Genomic DNA, 15,911 nt, shown 5'->3' with positions numbered 1-15,911 from the left:
GCCTCAGTATGAGTGTTCTTGAGGGCTGTGTGCATCTCTTCATGGCCACAGTTTATTGTCTTCTAATGGCTACTTTCAGCACAATCATGCACTGTGTTACACAGCAGAATTCGTTTCCAACTGGTTTCATGAACATGACAATGAGTTTAGCGTTCTTCAGTCATTGGATCTGAATCCAGTAGAACACTTTTGGGATGTGATAGAATAAGAGATTCAGAGCATGAATGTGCTCCTGAAAAATCTGCAGGAATTGTGGGATGCAATCATCTCAACATGGAGCAGAATCTCAAAGGAATGTTTCCAACATCTTGCGGAATCCATGGCATGAAGAACTGAGGCTGTTTTTCAGAGCAAAGGGAGAAGTGCCCCACCCAGTATTACTGTGTGTATATATATATATATATATATATATATATATATATATATATATATATATATATATATATATATACACAGTATATACTGCTCTGAGTATGTGTGTGTGCTCATTGCTCATGTGTGTGTTCACTGCTTCAGATGGGTTAAATGCAGAGAGGAATTTCACAAGTGTGTGATGAATAAAGTTGTGCTTTATTTCTTTCTTTCTACACACTCACCGTCCACTTTAATAGGAACACCTGTATGCTTGCTCATTCTAATCAGCCAATCATGTGGCAGCAATGCAACGCATAAAATCATGCAGATACAGGTTATGAGTTTCAGTTAATGTTCACATCAAACATTAGAATGAAGAAAAAAATCTCTTTGACTTTAACCATGGAATGATTGTCAGTACCTGACTGGCTGGGTTGAGTGTTTCAGAACCTGCTGATCTCCTGGGGTTTTCACACACAACAGTCTGTAGAGTTTACACAGAATGGTGCAGAAAGCAAAAAACAGTATGTGAGTGGAGGGTCTGCAGGCTGAAGCACATCGCTGATGAGGGAGATCAGCTCAAAATGTTCCTCAAAAATGTCCTGGTTGACATCATACTTAGATTAATTGATGAAAACAGTGATCGGTTTGTGTGCGATTGAGACTACTTTTAAAATGTATTTTAATAACGAGAGTTTTAGTGCTTGCAGTAATCTCACCTGTGTAAAAATGATTTTGTAGAGTGTTTGGATGGAAGCTGATGGAAAATCAACCTCAGGAAATAAAGGCACTGCTGTTCCTGTTCCATTTTGAGTCTGATTCCTCTGAAGGTTCCTTACGCTCCACTCGCTGAGACACAAGAGGGCTGTGTCCCAAATTACTGAAGCTCGTTCACTTAAAAGTAAACACTTCTGCTGATAGTGTGTGATCTTTCCTCATCACTCTATCTAGTGATTATTTCACTTCTGACGTACATCCCATTATTAATGAACTGTATCTGCAATTTATTTCCTTTCCCAACTCCAATACAATGAGTGTGAGTGCACCAGCTGAACACATTGTCTTATGGATTCCTCAAGCTCCCAGAACCTGCCCGAGTCCCTCAGCGTGATAAGAGCAAAGCTGATCATGAGTTCTCTGTCTGTGGAGTGGGATATGGGCTGATGTCCTCCTGCTGCCTGATGAGATGCTGGTGTCAAACCCTGAAACACTTCTACTGCTTTGGCTTCTATAGCCCTGCAGGCCTGTCTGACGTCTCCTGATGATCTACTCCTGACGTTTCCACGCGTCGAACTCATCTCCTGAAGCTGTGAATAATCTCAGCTGGATCCTGTACCTCCAAAACTGCTGCTGGAATCATACAGACTTTTAGATTTATAAATCACACGATCCAGTCTCATCCTGATAAGATGACCTGTTCCATTTTGAGTCTTCTCATGTCACTTCAGGGAGGTTTTCCTCACCACTGTAACCACGGGCTTGTTTGTTAGGGATTAAAATCGGAGTCTAGATTTGTGCTTTACAGCAGTGTTTATTGATATTATCATCCAATAAATCCTTAACAAACCATGAACACCAGTACTGCATTTCTACAAAACAAATCACTGGATTAACACAAGTTATTGGAGAAATTAAACATCTGACCTGAACAGTTAAAAAAAAAAAAAAAGATCAAAATAAAGCACAATGTTAAAACTTTCAGAGTGCACAGTGTTGCACAAGCAGCACTGTGAGTGTGATTTTAATACAGTGATATTGTGGAAATGTTCATTTATTAAAATTCCATGTTCAGGAATGAAAGATGTAGGCCTTCAGGACGTCCTTCCCGTTAACAGCTTCCACTGAGGCGACGATACTCGCGTAGTCACACGCCACCGCAGTGAATCCTCTGCAAATAAACACAGCATGTGATCAGTTAACGAGGCCTGCAGAAGAAGCTTAAAGCTTTACACCAAACGGACTTTCGCTTTATTTTTCTTATACCACAGCAGCTTTGTTGTTTAAACAATGACCTGCTGGACTTTTTATCAGTTTATACTTTAAGTACATTTCGTTTCATTTCATTTTATGGAGCTCCGTGAAACAAGTTAGTTCCTGTTCTCACTTACGGTATATTGGTGGTCAGTAAACTGCAATAACCGCATCAGTAACGTGATAATGGGATTCATGGAGTGAGCAAAAACTATTAAAAATATTAGAAACAATAATTCAAAATGCCCTTTTGCACAAGAGTTCTAAACTTTGTACTGATTAAAACTACCCTTCTTTAAATAATAAGATTTTCTTTACAAATGTGCCAAAATTATTCACAGTTCTTGGGAATGATAATACCAGTTGATAAGAAGGCATTACTCAGTATTTTGTGCATACAAACACCGTAACAACGTGTCCACAGGTCGTAGCTGGACAGTTCTGTGTGTATGACTGATTTAACGAGACACAAATAAGACCCAAGTGCTAATGAACAGTATATTACTCCAGCTTTCATTACTGCTGATGCACGGAGCAGCCATCTTGGATTTTGAAGTCGATGTTGGTGAGGTTCCTCTGACTTTCAGGGGATGTTCTAGTTGAAATTTCCAGTTGGGATCTCAGAAAATCACGACTTCCCAGGACAAATGGAACACATCATAATGCTGCATTCCATTTACCTCAGAAGTCAGAGCTGGGAATGACATCACACCCGAGTTGACTGCGTTCCAATACAAGAAGTCAGAAAACCAAGATGGATGCAATGATCAGCCATGGTTAGCGATACCAGTTAATAACAAGGTATTATTCAGTATTTTGTGCATACAAACACCGTAGCAACGTGTCCACAGATAGAAGTTGGACAGTTCTGTGTGTACGACTGATTTAACGAGACACAAATAAGACCCAAATGCTAATAAACATTATATTACTCCAGCTTTCATTACTGTCGATGCATGGAGCAGCCATCTTGGATTTTGAGCTTGGGGTTAGTGAGGTTTTTCCTACTTTCCAAGTCTGAATTCCAACTTGATTTTCTAACGTTTAGGCCACGGAAAATCATAGCTTAAAGGTTAGAGACGCAGCTTTGGGACCTACAGGTCGCCGGTTCAAGTCCCTGGAGCAGCAGGAATGGCTGAAATGCTCTTGAGCAAGGCACCTAACCCCTAACTGTCCCCCAGGCTGCTCTGGGTATGTTGTACTTCACTCTGGACAAGAGCTTCTGCTAAATACCTGTAATGTAATGCAAGTTCAGGTGTTCCAGTTAAAATTTCCAACTGGGAACTCGGAAATTCCAACTTCCCAGTTCAAATGCAAGGCACTATAATTTAGTCTGAAACCACGTTTACAGGCGGCACGGTGGTGTAGTGGTTAGCGCTGTCGCCTCACAGCAAGAAGGTCCGGGTTCGAGCCCCGTGGCCGGCGAGGGCCTTTCTGTGTGGAGTTTGCATGTTCTCCCCGTGTCCGCGTGGGTTTCCTCCGGGTGCTCCGGTTTCCCCCACAGTCCAAAGACATGCAGGTTAGGTTAACTGGTGACTCTAAATTGAGCGTAGGTGTGAATGTGAGTGTGAATGGTTGTCTGTGTCTATGTGTCAGCCCTGTGATGACCTGGCGACTTGTCCAGGGTGAACCCCGCCTTTCACCCGTAGTCAGCTGGGATAGGATCCAGCTTGCCTGCGACCCTGTGGAACAGGATAAAGCGGCTACAGATAATGAGATGAGATGAGACCACTTTTACATGATACACATGAAAATATTGTAACCTCAAAAGGATTTCTCTCTCTCACACACACAGTAAACATTCGGCTTTAAAAACGTACGCAAGTGTTAGCTACATTTATTGGTGAATTAAACAAAACATTAAAAAAATGAAGGTAAACACTGCACACAAGCCGTCACTTTTTGGATGAAAGTCCCTCAGTGATAAAGTTCTGACCTGGACATGTTGTGAGAGCCACCCAGCAGGTGATACTGACTCTCCAGAGTTAACCCTTTATCGCCATCCTTCCTCCACGTCAGCACTCTCAAAGACAAATCCCGCGATGCCGTCACCACCCGGAAATCATTCTGCCGGGATCAGAGGCATGTGAATGGATTTCATTTCTGTGTGTTGTGAGGGTTCATGTGAGTGAGGAGGAAGAGGAGGATGAGGATGTTCTCACCACACACACAGAAGTGATGGGCTGGGAATGTTCCTTAAAGCTGGACAGGAGCTCGCCTTTCAGAGTGTAGACCTTCAAATCGTTCCCGTCTGTCAGCAGGACCATGCCGCTCCCTTTCGCCTGGAGAACGATGTCTGAGTGCCAAGAGTTTAAATCCAACGCAAAAGATTCAACCTGCTGAGCTGAAAAAGAAAAAAACTCATTTGGGCAATAATTCATTCAGTCATTAAGTAATGAGATTTAAAAAAAAAAGTCTTAAGGATAAGACACAAATATGATTACATTTTTAATCTAGGAAATATTTATTTACAGTTCTGTTTCATTTACAGGGAGTGCAGAATTATTAGGCAAATGAGTATGTTGACCACATTACCCTCTCTATGCATGTTGGCCTACTCCAAGCTGCATAGGCTTGAAAGCCTCCTACCAATTAAGCATACCAGGTGATGTGCATCTCTGTAATGAAAAGGGGTGTGGTCTAATGACATCAACACCCTATATCAGGTGTGCAAAATTATTAGGCAACTTCCTTTCCTTTGGCAAAATGGGTCAGAAGAGGGATTTGACGGACTCGGAAAAGTCAAAAATAGTGACATATATTGCAAAGGGATGGAGCACTCTTAAAATTGCCCAGCTTTTGAAGCGTGACCATCGAACAATCAAGCGCTTCATTCAAAATAGTCAACAGGGTCGCAAGAAGCGCGTTGAAAAAAAAAGGCGCAAACTAACTGCCCGTGAACTGAGGAAAGTCAAGCGTGAAGCTGCCAAGATGCCACTCGCCACCAGTTTTGCCATATTTCAGAGCTGCAACATCACTGGAGTGTCAAAAAGCACAAGGTGTGCAATACTCAGGGACACGGCCAAGGTAACAAAGGCTGAAAAACGACCACCACTGAACAAGACACACAAGATGAAACGTCAAGACTGGGCCAAGAAGTATCACAAGACTGATTTTTCTAAGGTCTTATGGACAGATGAAATGAGAGTGAGTCTTGATGGGCCAGATGGATGGGCTCGTGGCTGGATCAGCAAAGGGCAGAGAGCTCCAGTCCGGCTCAGACGCCAGCAAGGTGGAGGTGGGGTACTGGTATGGGCTGGTATCATCAAAGATGAGCTTGTGGGACCTTTTCGGGTTGAGGATGGCATCAAGCTCAACTCCCAGTCCTATTGTCAGTTTTTGGAAGACACCTTCTTCAAGCAGTGGTACAGGAAGAAGTCAGCATCCTTTAAGAAAAACATGATTTTCATGCAGGACAATGCTCCATCACACGCATCCAAGTACTCCACAGCATGGCTGGCCAGAAAGGGTCTAAAGGAAGAAAGATTAATGACGTGGCCTCCTTGTTCACCTGATCTGAACCCCATAGAAAACCTGTGGTCCCTCATCAAATGTGAGATCTACAAGGAGGGGAAACAGTACACATCTCTGAACAGTGTCTGGGAGGCTGTGGTTGCTGCTGCACGCAATGTTGATCGCAAACAGATCAAAACACTGACCGAATCCATGGATGGCAGGCTTTTGAGTGTCCTTGTAAAGAAAGGCGGCTATATTAGTCACTGATTTGTTTTTGTTTTTTGTTTTTGAATGCCAGCAATGTATATTAGTGAATGTTGAGTTGTTATATTGGTTTCCCTGGTGAAAATAAATGAGTGAAATGGGTATATGTTTGTTTTTTGTTAAGTTGCCTAATAATTATGCACAGTTATAGTCACCTGCACACACAGGTATCCTCCTAAGATAGCTAAAACTAAAAAAGCCCTACTCCAACTTCCAAAAATACTCAGCTTTGATATTTATGAGTCTTTTGGGTTCATCAAGAACATAGTTGTTTTTCAATAATAAAACTAATCCTCAAAAATACAACTTGCCTAATAATTCTGCACTCCCTGTATAACCGGGCTTTATAATTCTCTCTAAAAACGAATACATAGGGCTGCACGGTGGTGTAGTGGTTAGTGCTGTCGCCTCACAGCAAGAAGGTCCGGGTTCGAGCCCCATGGCCAGCGAGGGCCTTTCTGTGCGGAGTTTGCATGTTCTCCCCGTGTCCGCGTGGGTTTCCTCCGGGTGCTCCGGTTTCCCCCACAGTCCAAAGACATGCAGGTTAGGTTAACTGGTGACTCTAAATTGAGCGTAGGTGTGAATGTGAGTGTGAATGGTTGTCTGTGTCTATGTGTCAGCCCTGTGATGACCTGGCGACTTGTCCAGGGTGAACCCCGCCTTTCACCCGTAGTCAGCTGGGATAGGCTCCAGCTCGCCTGCGACCCTGTAGAACAGGATAAAGCGGCTACAGATAATGAGATGAGATTATATAACTTATAGTTTAACAATAAAATTATATATTACATTAAATTATATAAATATTATTATTACTACTACTGCTATTAATTAATATATCAGTAGCAATATTAATCTCATCATCTGGATTTGTTATAATGACAAACAATTCTAAATATAATTAATTGTAATATACATTTACTAATAAGTTAAGATAGTTCAAATAATATCAATTATTATTATTATTATTATGCATCATCTTTTATCACAGATCGATCACTACAAGAAATACTTCAGAACAAATATTATAACCGATAGCTGAGTGCAAAAGTTTGCATCCCCTTATGGTTTTTAAATGAAGAAAAAGGAATAAATATTCCTCAGTTTTATCAATTATCGAAAAAAATTATGATTCCGAGAACACTGAAACAAGACAAGGATTAAAAAACTAAAATATAATCATTTATATGAGGCTAGAGAGAGAAAGAGCTGACATACAGTACAAGTTATGAAAGAATATTTAATATGACTGATATTTTATTATTATTATTATTATTATTATTATTATTATTAACATCCACTATTTTGCCTTTTAACCTTTTTTTTTCTAAAGCAAAGCCTTTAAGCATTAAATTTGATGTAAGCATTTACACTGGGTTGTGCGCAGTGTCTGTGTTCACACTCGTACCCTGAGCCTCCTGCTTGTATCTGGACTTCTTCAGGCTGAACTCGAACACAGAGAGAGTTTTACGAGAGCTGAGTGGCATGGTGCTGTGAACGATGGCCACTCGTGCAGGCTGAGAGGGAAAAAATGCAACTGCTGCGCAGCCACTGATGGGTAAACTCACACACACTGCTTCAGTGTCTTCCACAGGACCACACACACTCCGAGTGCTGAAAACCTGCCGTCAGAAACATACACACACACACACACACACACACACACTGAAAATCCTGTATGGACACACTATAATTAATGGTGCATCATAATGAGAGAATTTTATTGTGATCATGTGCATGAGTTTGAGTTCCTGCCTTGTGTCTGAAGACCTTCATTTAGCTTTTCAAGTGTCTTTTCATCACCTTCACCAAAGAGCTTATGTTCTCAGTACTGTCTTTCTGCTTGTCAGGACTAAGCAAAACCTACTGATCCGATTTCCATGAAACTTGGTGGAAGGGTGTAGCATGGGCCAAAGAAGAACCTACTAAATTCTGGACTGGATCCGAGTCATGGTGCTGATCCACGAATGTAGTTTCAAGGGATTTGACCTTGATGGAAGTCTGCACTCAAAAATGCCATACATCTTAAAATCCAGTAGATGGCAGTGTAACAAATCCACAAATAATCAATTTGTCACTTTAATTTGAATATTAGGATTTCAATGAGTTGAAAAAATGTCACAGTTCATTATGTGAAGCCTGAAATTCTGTTACCCCGTACTATAATTGTCACGATCATACTATATTCAGCTGGGGGCGAGTTTAGAGAGGTTTGGTTTGAGCCTGGTGTGAAAGCAGTCAGTCAGGTCTCCTGTAGAAGACACTACTTTCCTTTGAAGGATAATAGTTTAATTCAGTGAAATATCTTTTTTTCCTGTCGTGACTGATGAACTTCATGTTCCATGGATGGATTCTTTTCCTGGCAAGGACGTAATCATCTTCTTCTTGAGTTGCTACACAACTCCTGTCCACTGATGGACACATGCTTTGGCTTGGTGGTTCAGGGCTTCCAAGTTCTCAAAGGCACATGGCTCTGGGAGGAAAGAGCAGACCAACAGATGTTCCACAGTCTGTTTCTCCTCGCAGTCACAAATTGTTTCATCATCACCATCATATCCCCATCTCTGTATAAGGGATTTGCATCTTCTTTTAGCAGTAATCGAGTTCACAAGGACGCAATGGAATCAGTTCTTCTCCGATTTTGATTCTTTCTGGCACGAAGGTAGGGGAACCTAGGGTGCACATAACTTCTACCCAGATTTGCTTAATTACAATTATTAATGAAGTTATGGACTAATTAAGCCTTAATGAACAGTTCAACAAAAATAACTTCTCAGTCAATTCCTCGCCATTTTGGATTATTTCTAGTAAACAGGTTGGTATTCCAAGTGGGTGTATAATCGCTTCTATATATAGCTTGTATATAGCTCACAAAATTTATTGCACAAGGTGGCCCACTTTAGATTGTTCCTTCTGGACTGGAGTGAGCTACGCCATCATTGACGGTCTCGTTTCTTTTCCGGGATTGGGAAGCCAAGGTGAGGATTTGAACATGTATAAACATCACTGGGGAATTAAGGTGTAATGGGATTTTAATGATGATATAAAAGCAATTAAGGAATGCTACGTCTGTGTAGTTTTATTTGGTTAAGGGGAGTAAAGCTCGCTGTTGGCGCAGATGCGTATTTTACGGTATAAACCTGTAGGCATGTGTTCAATAGTGACAAAACATAACCAGTGTAGAAATATGATAACTCCATCTCTCACAATCCACATACACAGGTATCAGTAATACTCTGGGATGCATATAGTTGTAGTAATTCTGGAAATATACCCAGACATATAAAGTCGTTCCGGTTGCAGATTTGCATTTCATAGCAGAATCGACTCTTGCCCTTGATGGAGGTCTGCGCTCTCCGAGTGCCCTTCCAGTTTATCCATTTTTAAACATTATTTATGATTAATTAAAAGTATCTCACTTCCTCATTTTGTTGTGCAATATGCAGAATGATATAAAAGGTGACACATTATCCCCCTTTTCCACAAGTTGCCCCAGTCCCCTGAGGTGTTAATGAAATGTCTGTGATGTGCTTTGGTTGAAGCCCCACAGCGCCGTCTCTCCCTCTGTCTAACGGCGCTGTTCAGAACGGCTGAATCGAGCGCCTGCTCCTTTAAATGATAATGAGCCCCTGCTCACCCCACCCCCCTCTTCCACTGATCAATCAGGTAGCACTTTCCTCATGAATATTCACCCCCAAAGGCAGTTCTCAAGCCGTGAGTGGAGATCCTCAGATGAGGGGGCGGGATTATTCTAATGAGCTCCACTTGTGATGTAGAAAGTGGCGCTGAATCGAACAGATTGTTGAATCACATGTTTTCTGGAATAAGCAGAAAAAAGAAACGGACTGTGTGTCTGGTTTCAGAGTGAGCGGGCCGGTCGGCTCCTGAGACACACGTGTGTGCGCACAAGAAGTGGAGGGTTTTCATATGCCCCCTTTAAAGTATCATTGAAGAGTTAATCATTTTTATTTTAAAGCATCATCAAGCAGTTTTTATGTTTTTGTTAATATTAAAATATCGAATAATTTTAAATACATTACATTTCACTGAACACTTTTTTTTTATTTTAAACAATCATTGAACAGGTTTATTTATTTATCTTTAAACACGCTAGTCTTATGAAAATGACATCATAAAATCCCGGGTTTTCTGTGTGTGATCTACTCAAAAAGGTTGTAAAGTTCACTGATAGATAAATAAATAAAAATCACTAAAAGCTTGCCTGCCGCTAGATCGCAGCGATTTATTGGTCAGCGGCGCTGCATGTGTGACGTCACACACGCCACTGCCTTGTTTTGTGAAACTCTCTGCACAACTTTACGACAACAAGGATGAAGAAGCGACTCGGAGTGAGCGTGATTCGGTTTGTTTTTAGATCAGTAATTGTCTGGCGTCTCTCCAAGTCTTCTATTTGGCCACGTAGAGACTACTTTAGAATGTTATTGATCTGACTGAGGACAACTAATCAATTCAAACACCAGGCTCAACACAAGCTCGACCCTTCCTGTGCGGCGGTGAGCTCTTTGGGACGGCGCTTCTGACTTCTGTTTCCAGACCGTAGGAACGTCTCCACGTACCAGACGTCACTCAGATCCTTCTCTGGCAATCTGCATCACAAATTTATCTTTTTCAAAATGTGTGGCACAGACACCAAACCGTCCTGTCGGCTTGAAGTGACCTCTCTCTGTCCGTACAAATCGAACCCGTTTGTTCCGGAAGTGTCCTGCTGACTTTCGGCTATAACGGATCGAAATTCCACCTTTTAAAAAAAAAAATAGTCTACGCTTGAACAGCTCTGAACGACACATGTCTGAGGAGGCATGCTTTTGGTTTTAATTTTGTTTTGGAATAAAAAAAAAAAGTTAAAAACATGCTACACTTTTCAAACCAGATGAAGCCAGAAATGCCATGAACTTTCAAGTGTTGCGCGTATGATGTCACTTCCTTTGAATTAACAGTGATTTACCAGGAACGCGTTCGTGTAATGGCGGACTCAAAGAGCCAAACTTTACTGGCTAAATAGAACATGTTCCCAGCCTCGTATTAAAATACAATTCAGACAGTAAACTGTTTAACATGTCTAGTTTTAAAAGGTATAATTTCCAGGGGTGATGTCATTTTTGTAAGACTAGCACTTTAAAAAGCAGATTCATTGCATACTGATCTCTTCGCTGCTCCAATAAACACTTTATAATTAAAATAATAAAAAAATGACACTTCCTGCCACTGCACTGTGCTCCAAAAAATGCAAATGAGCTAATTATAATATCACATCACAGACTTTACTGAAAAGGGGCTTCCGAATGACACGACAGTGCTGTTGATTAATTCTCTCTAACAGCAGCTGGGACAGTAGTGCAGGTTTATATTAATGCACTTGTTCTGATATGTTATCGTTTCCGTAGCAACAGCTCGTTCAGAAAGGCGTGTCTGGTGGATGTGCCACGGATAATAACCATCAGTTTATCCGGAGACCTGTTGAACGTTCCTGGAAGGAGTCTCCAGCGTCAGCGCTGTGTAACAGTCAGAGGTGGAACTTTAAGGACAGATGAGTTTACACTTCTTCTTTATACAATCTCACCTTTGGGCTGAAATCGGAGTTGTCCTTGGATGCAGTGAGAATCCACTTCGTATCAGGTGATGAGAGGAGAATATTCAAACTGAACGAGTCGCACACCACACGACGGGACAGTTCAGACAGCTGTGGTGACGTCAGGGCGAGGAGCGATCCCAGAGCCATTCCCACCTCAAACACAACAAAACACACTCGAGTGTTCTGACTGCAGAATGTTCTGGATTGTGATCTGAAGTGTGCCTGAGAGTGTGTGTGAGGTTACACAGGTTACCATGACGAAAGAGTTTCCATCCGTGCTGAACGTCATTAACGTGCACTGAGACGAGCCGGAGGAGAAGGAGCTCAGCTGCTCTCCCGTTCGTCCCTGCCACGTGTTAATCGTCCCGGCGCTGTCTGACGTGATCACGACGTCCTGCTCTGGGTCTGTGATGAGATGCGTCAGCGGGTTCTGGGTGGAGCTCGACCACAGATTAACACCCTGCAACATAAACACACGCCATTACTTACCGGCGAGTGGCCTAGTGGTTAGCGTGTCCGCCTCTTGATCAGGAGATTGTGAGTTCTATTCACGGTCGGGCCATACCAAAGACCATCATAAAAAAATGGTGCCTACTGCCATCTGACAAGGCACGCTGCAATACAGATGTGAGTGAGGAGTCAAATTCTCGCGGTTACCAGAGGACACGCCCCCACTGTAACCCTAGCTATGTAATAGGCGAGAGGCCGAGGGCTACGGAAACGGAGATCAGCGCCGCCCTATGCGCCACATGGCGTGTGAAGGACTTTGGCTTTTGGAGTCCGTTACTTTAAAAAAATAAGTTTTTAAAATCCATAACCATTTAAAAAAAATTTAAATATTAAAGAACTAGAATTAAATCTAAATATTACAATATTAAATATCATGCTGGACATGGTGAGGAACAGAAGCAAATTTCACAAGGGTGCTAATAGTTTTACAAATGAATATGCAAATTAAACATGCTGCCAAAGGCTAAATGCCACACCCCATTTTGCTATAATTTGCATAGTGTTGAACTGGAATTACTTAAAAAGATTAATTTGCTTTTAATTTTTAGATGCAACAATTCTGCACAAAGAATTATTTCACTGATTTCTGAGTGAGATTTCTTCACTGATCATTTTAAAATCTTATTTGAAGATGATTTTTTTTGTATAGGGTTAAAAATTGCACGATGTGTCGTTAACCATTAAAATGATAATTAAAAAAAAAAATCCTCTCGTGCTACATGGTCTTAATTTGCATACTGATACGATTGGTTAATATATTTTATGACGCAATAACACTCACGCCAACGTTAGCTTTGATTTTCTACGCCTTCCTTTAACAAGGATTTAATCATGGAACACCTTTTTAAAATGTTAGAGTGATTATAAAACTAATATTTCACCTTCTGAATGTCCCAGGCTCGGAGTGTTCCGTCAGTGGAGGCGCTGCAGACGATCGGTGTGAAGTTCCACATGTCATGTAAAGCGCTGTTTCCCATCAGGTACGAGAACGCAACAATCCGACCTGAAAGAGAAACAAATTATCCAGGAAGAACATTAATCCCTCTCTCTATTCCTCCGAGTGTGTATTAACTACCTGTACTTCATTAAAGATGGTGGACTTTGTGTGATTTCTGGATCAAAGGCTGAAGGATCGAGGACTCGGTCAGAGTTTATCTAAAGTTCCTGTTGTATGCAGGTGATTTGTACCTGTGTGTCCTCTCAGGCTCTTACAGCTGTAATCTCCTCCTGATCTCCCCGACTTCATGTTCAGCTCCAGTGCGGCGCGATGGAGATAATAACGCTTCCATGTGTAAGAGCTCGTGTCTGATAACAGCTGGGCTACGTTACAGAAACCCCAGCGATGCAGACACATTTCTCTGGACGTAGGATTTTTTAAAAATAATTTTTACATTCAGTTTAGTTTATTTTTACACTAATAGACAGGAAACATGCAACAACATAAACATTATATGATTGATCATTTACCTCCATAACCACTGCGTTTCTGCAGCTTCATGCCATTCCTGAGCAACACGTGACATTTTAAAGGGAAAAAAAACCCCCACAAAATATAAAATATTAGCTGAATGTAAACAGGGATATTTCCTAAAGAGATATTAATACATAATACAGGAGATCAACCACCTTTAACCTCATGTGTTTTGTTTTTAACATAAAATGAACCTGATTCTCTTCTTTAAAAATTATTAACTCGTCTTTGATTTTATAGGTTTCAATGTTTGCATCAAATCTGTTTACACACTTTAGCTAAATTCATATTTTTCCACTTTAAAACAATGCTTCTCTAAGAAACTGAAAAGGAGGCGGGGCTTCAGTTGAGCTCTATTAGTGACGTCACTAAATATGTCCAAAGCAAGCTACCTCAATGGCAGGAGGAAATGTGGGCGTGTGCATATCTGCATATCATGTTTATTCATAGACTTCGATTTAGTAGATTATTTTAAAAAAAGTGTTCAAATGTTTTAGTCGATATAGATCGTTTTATATGCGATCTATATTTATATTTAATAATTCAATTAAACAAATGAAATCAAAATAATTTAAAATGTATATTCAGGAGTAAATCAATCATAAAGAAAGTATTAAACTGCCCAGAAACTTGGCCACAAAACCAGATCTAATGTTTTGACACGTGAAATGATTTAATATGATCATTAACTAATGAAAAGTGAAAATATCTGGGGGTTTTTTTGTGTTTCTCTTCCGTGTTTGATAAACTCCGCCTTCTGCGCTGTGATTGAATGCTCGTCTCCAAACTGTCCAATCAGCAAACGCTATGAAATATTAGCCAATCCTAGACAAGGGGCGGGACTTGTCGGAATACTGATGGAGAAAGAATAACATCCAAGTTAACTTTCGTTTTCTGTAAAAGCTCCTTACCTTACAAACACACGACACTCGGATTAAATCATCTTCACCGAGAAAAGAAAATATGCTTATTAAACAGTCCAGAGTCAAACTGTGCTCATTATATTCCATACTGTGTGGATTTAAGACAGTAAATAACTAAAGTGCGCTAAAGCTATGACCCGCCCACCTGTTCCTGGGGCTCCACCAGCTACGGGAAGCGAACTGGGACAATCCGTTCGAGTCGCGTTTAGTTTCTTAAATCTGCGTCACACAAGTGCTGGGATCAGGAAACAAATAAAAATAATAAATAACACGCAGCGATAAACAGAGTTGCTATAAGAGCGGTCGATTAATTATTCGTTTGTTTACATTTAATCAATTTCATGAAATTATTAGACAATTAAATTGTTGTAAACAAACAAAAATTAAAAAAATTTTAATTTACTATTTATAGGTTATTGTAATTAATTAGTTGATTGTTTAAATGTATTATAAATTTGAAAAAAAATTATCATGTTTGCATTTAAATTAACATCTTTTTATGTTACATGCAATTAAATTGCATCATTTTAATCACAATTAAGTAACAATTGAATTACTTTAAAATTACATGATAACTCATGAAAGATGTCTTTTTTAATTAGAAAGCAAACAGAAGTTTCCTGCATACAGTCACTGCAATTAGCAAATAATTAAGAAACGTTTCATCGTTCTGAAGACTTTAAAACTCTATTCTGTTGTATTTTATTCTGTTTTTATTAAATCCAACATAAAAGTATCCGACTACACAAGGTGTTCACTATAAGAGTAATGAATTGTTTCAGTCAGCAGGAGGCGCAATAACAGCAGTTATGATTAACACACACACACACACACACACACACACACACACACACACACCAGAGTTTCACACTGATTTATTCAGCAGATATTTTATCTAAAGTGTGAAGACAAATGAGCTCCAAGCCCCTGATACCTGAGCAGCTCAGAGTCTCACTCAATGCCACATCAGTGGCTCTCTGCCAGTCCTGTGGATGAGATCACAACTGCACCATGGTGTCCACAGCTCATCTCATCTCATCTCATTATCTGTAGCCGCTTTATCCTGTTCTACAGGGTCGCAGGCAAGCTGGAGCCTATCCCAGCTGACTACGGGCGAAAGGCGGGGTTCACCCTGGACAAGTCGCCAGGTCATCACAGGGCTGACACATAGACACAGACAACCATTCACACTCACATTCACACCTACGCTCAATTTAGAGTCACCAGTTAACCTAACCTGCATGTCTTTGGACTGTGGGGGAAACCGGAGCACCCGGAGGAAACCCACGCGGACACGGGGAGAACATGCAAACTCCGCACAGAAAGGCCCTCGCCGGCCACGGGGCTCGAACCCAGGACCTTCTTGCTGTGA

At 40.9% G+C, this 15,911-nt stretch overlaps 1 protein-coding gene across 2 annotated transcripts; it reads right to left on the bottom strand.

Annotated features, from left to right (window-relative positions):
- Positions 1–1,865: 1,865 nt before the first annotated feature.
- Positions 1,866–14,705, bottom strand: fbxw12 (F-box and WD repeat domain containing 12). 2 transcript variants are annotated; one of them, XM_060937120.1, is made up of 10 exons: positions 14,528–14,705; positions 13,613–13,650; positions 13,334–13,503; positions 13,027–13,148; positions 11,889–12,095; positions 11,624–11,788; positions 7,451–7,664; positions 4,488–4,669; positions 4,262–4,392; positions 1,866–2,242 (listed from the first exon to the last, which is right to left on the bottom strand). In XM_060937120.1, the coding sequence occupies exons 1-10, from the start codon at positions 14,624–14,626 to the stop codon at positions 2,143–2,145; spliced, it is 1,428 nt and encodes a 475-aa protein (XP_060793103.1). In that variant the 5' UTR covers positions 14,627–14,705; the 3' UTR covers positions 1,866–2,142. The 2 variants fall into 2 exon arrangements, with proteins under 2 accessions (XP_060793103.1, XP_060793104.1); XM_060937121.1 differs by lacking the exon at positions 13,613–13,650 and having other exon boundaries at positions 14,528–14,618.
- Between the last annotated feature and the right edge of the window lie 1,206 nt (positions 14,706–15,911).

The sequence above is a fragment of the Neoarius graeffei genome, chromosome 13 (genome assembly GCF_027579695.1).
Source record: "Neoarius graeffei isolate fNeoGra1 chromosome 13, fNeoGra1.pri, whole genome shotgun sequence".
Lineage (NCBI taxonomy): Eukaryota > Metazoa > Chordata > Actinopteri > Siluriformes > Ariidae > Neoarius > Neoarius graeffei.
Note: the sequence above shows the minus strand (reverse complement) of the source record. Positions and strands in the feature narration are given on the sequence as shown.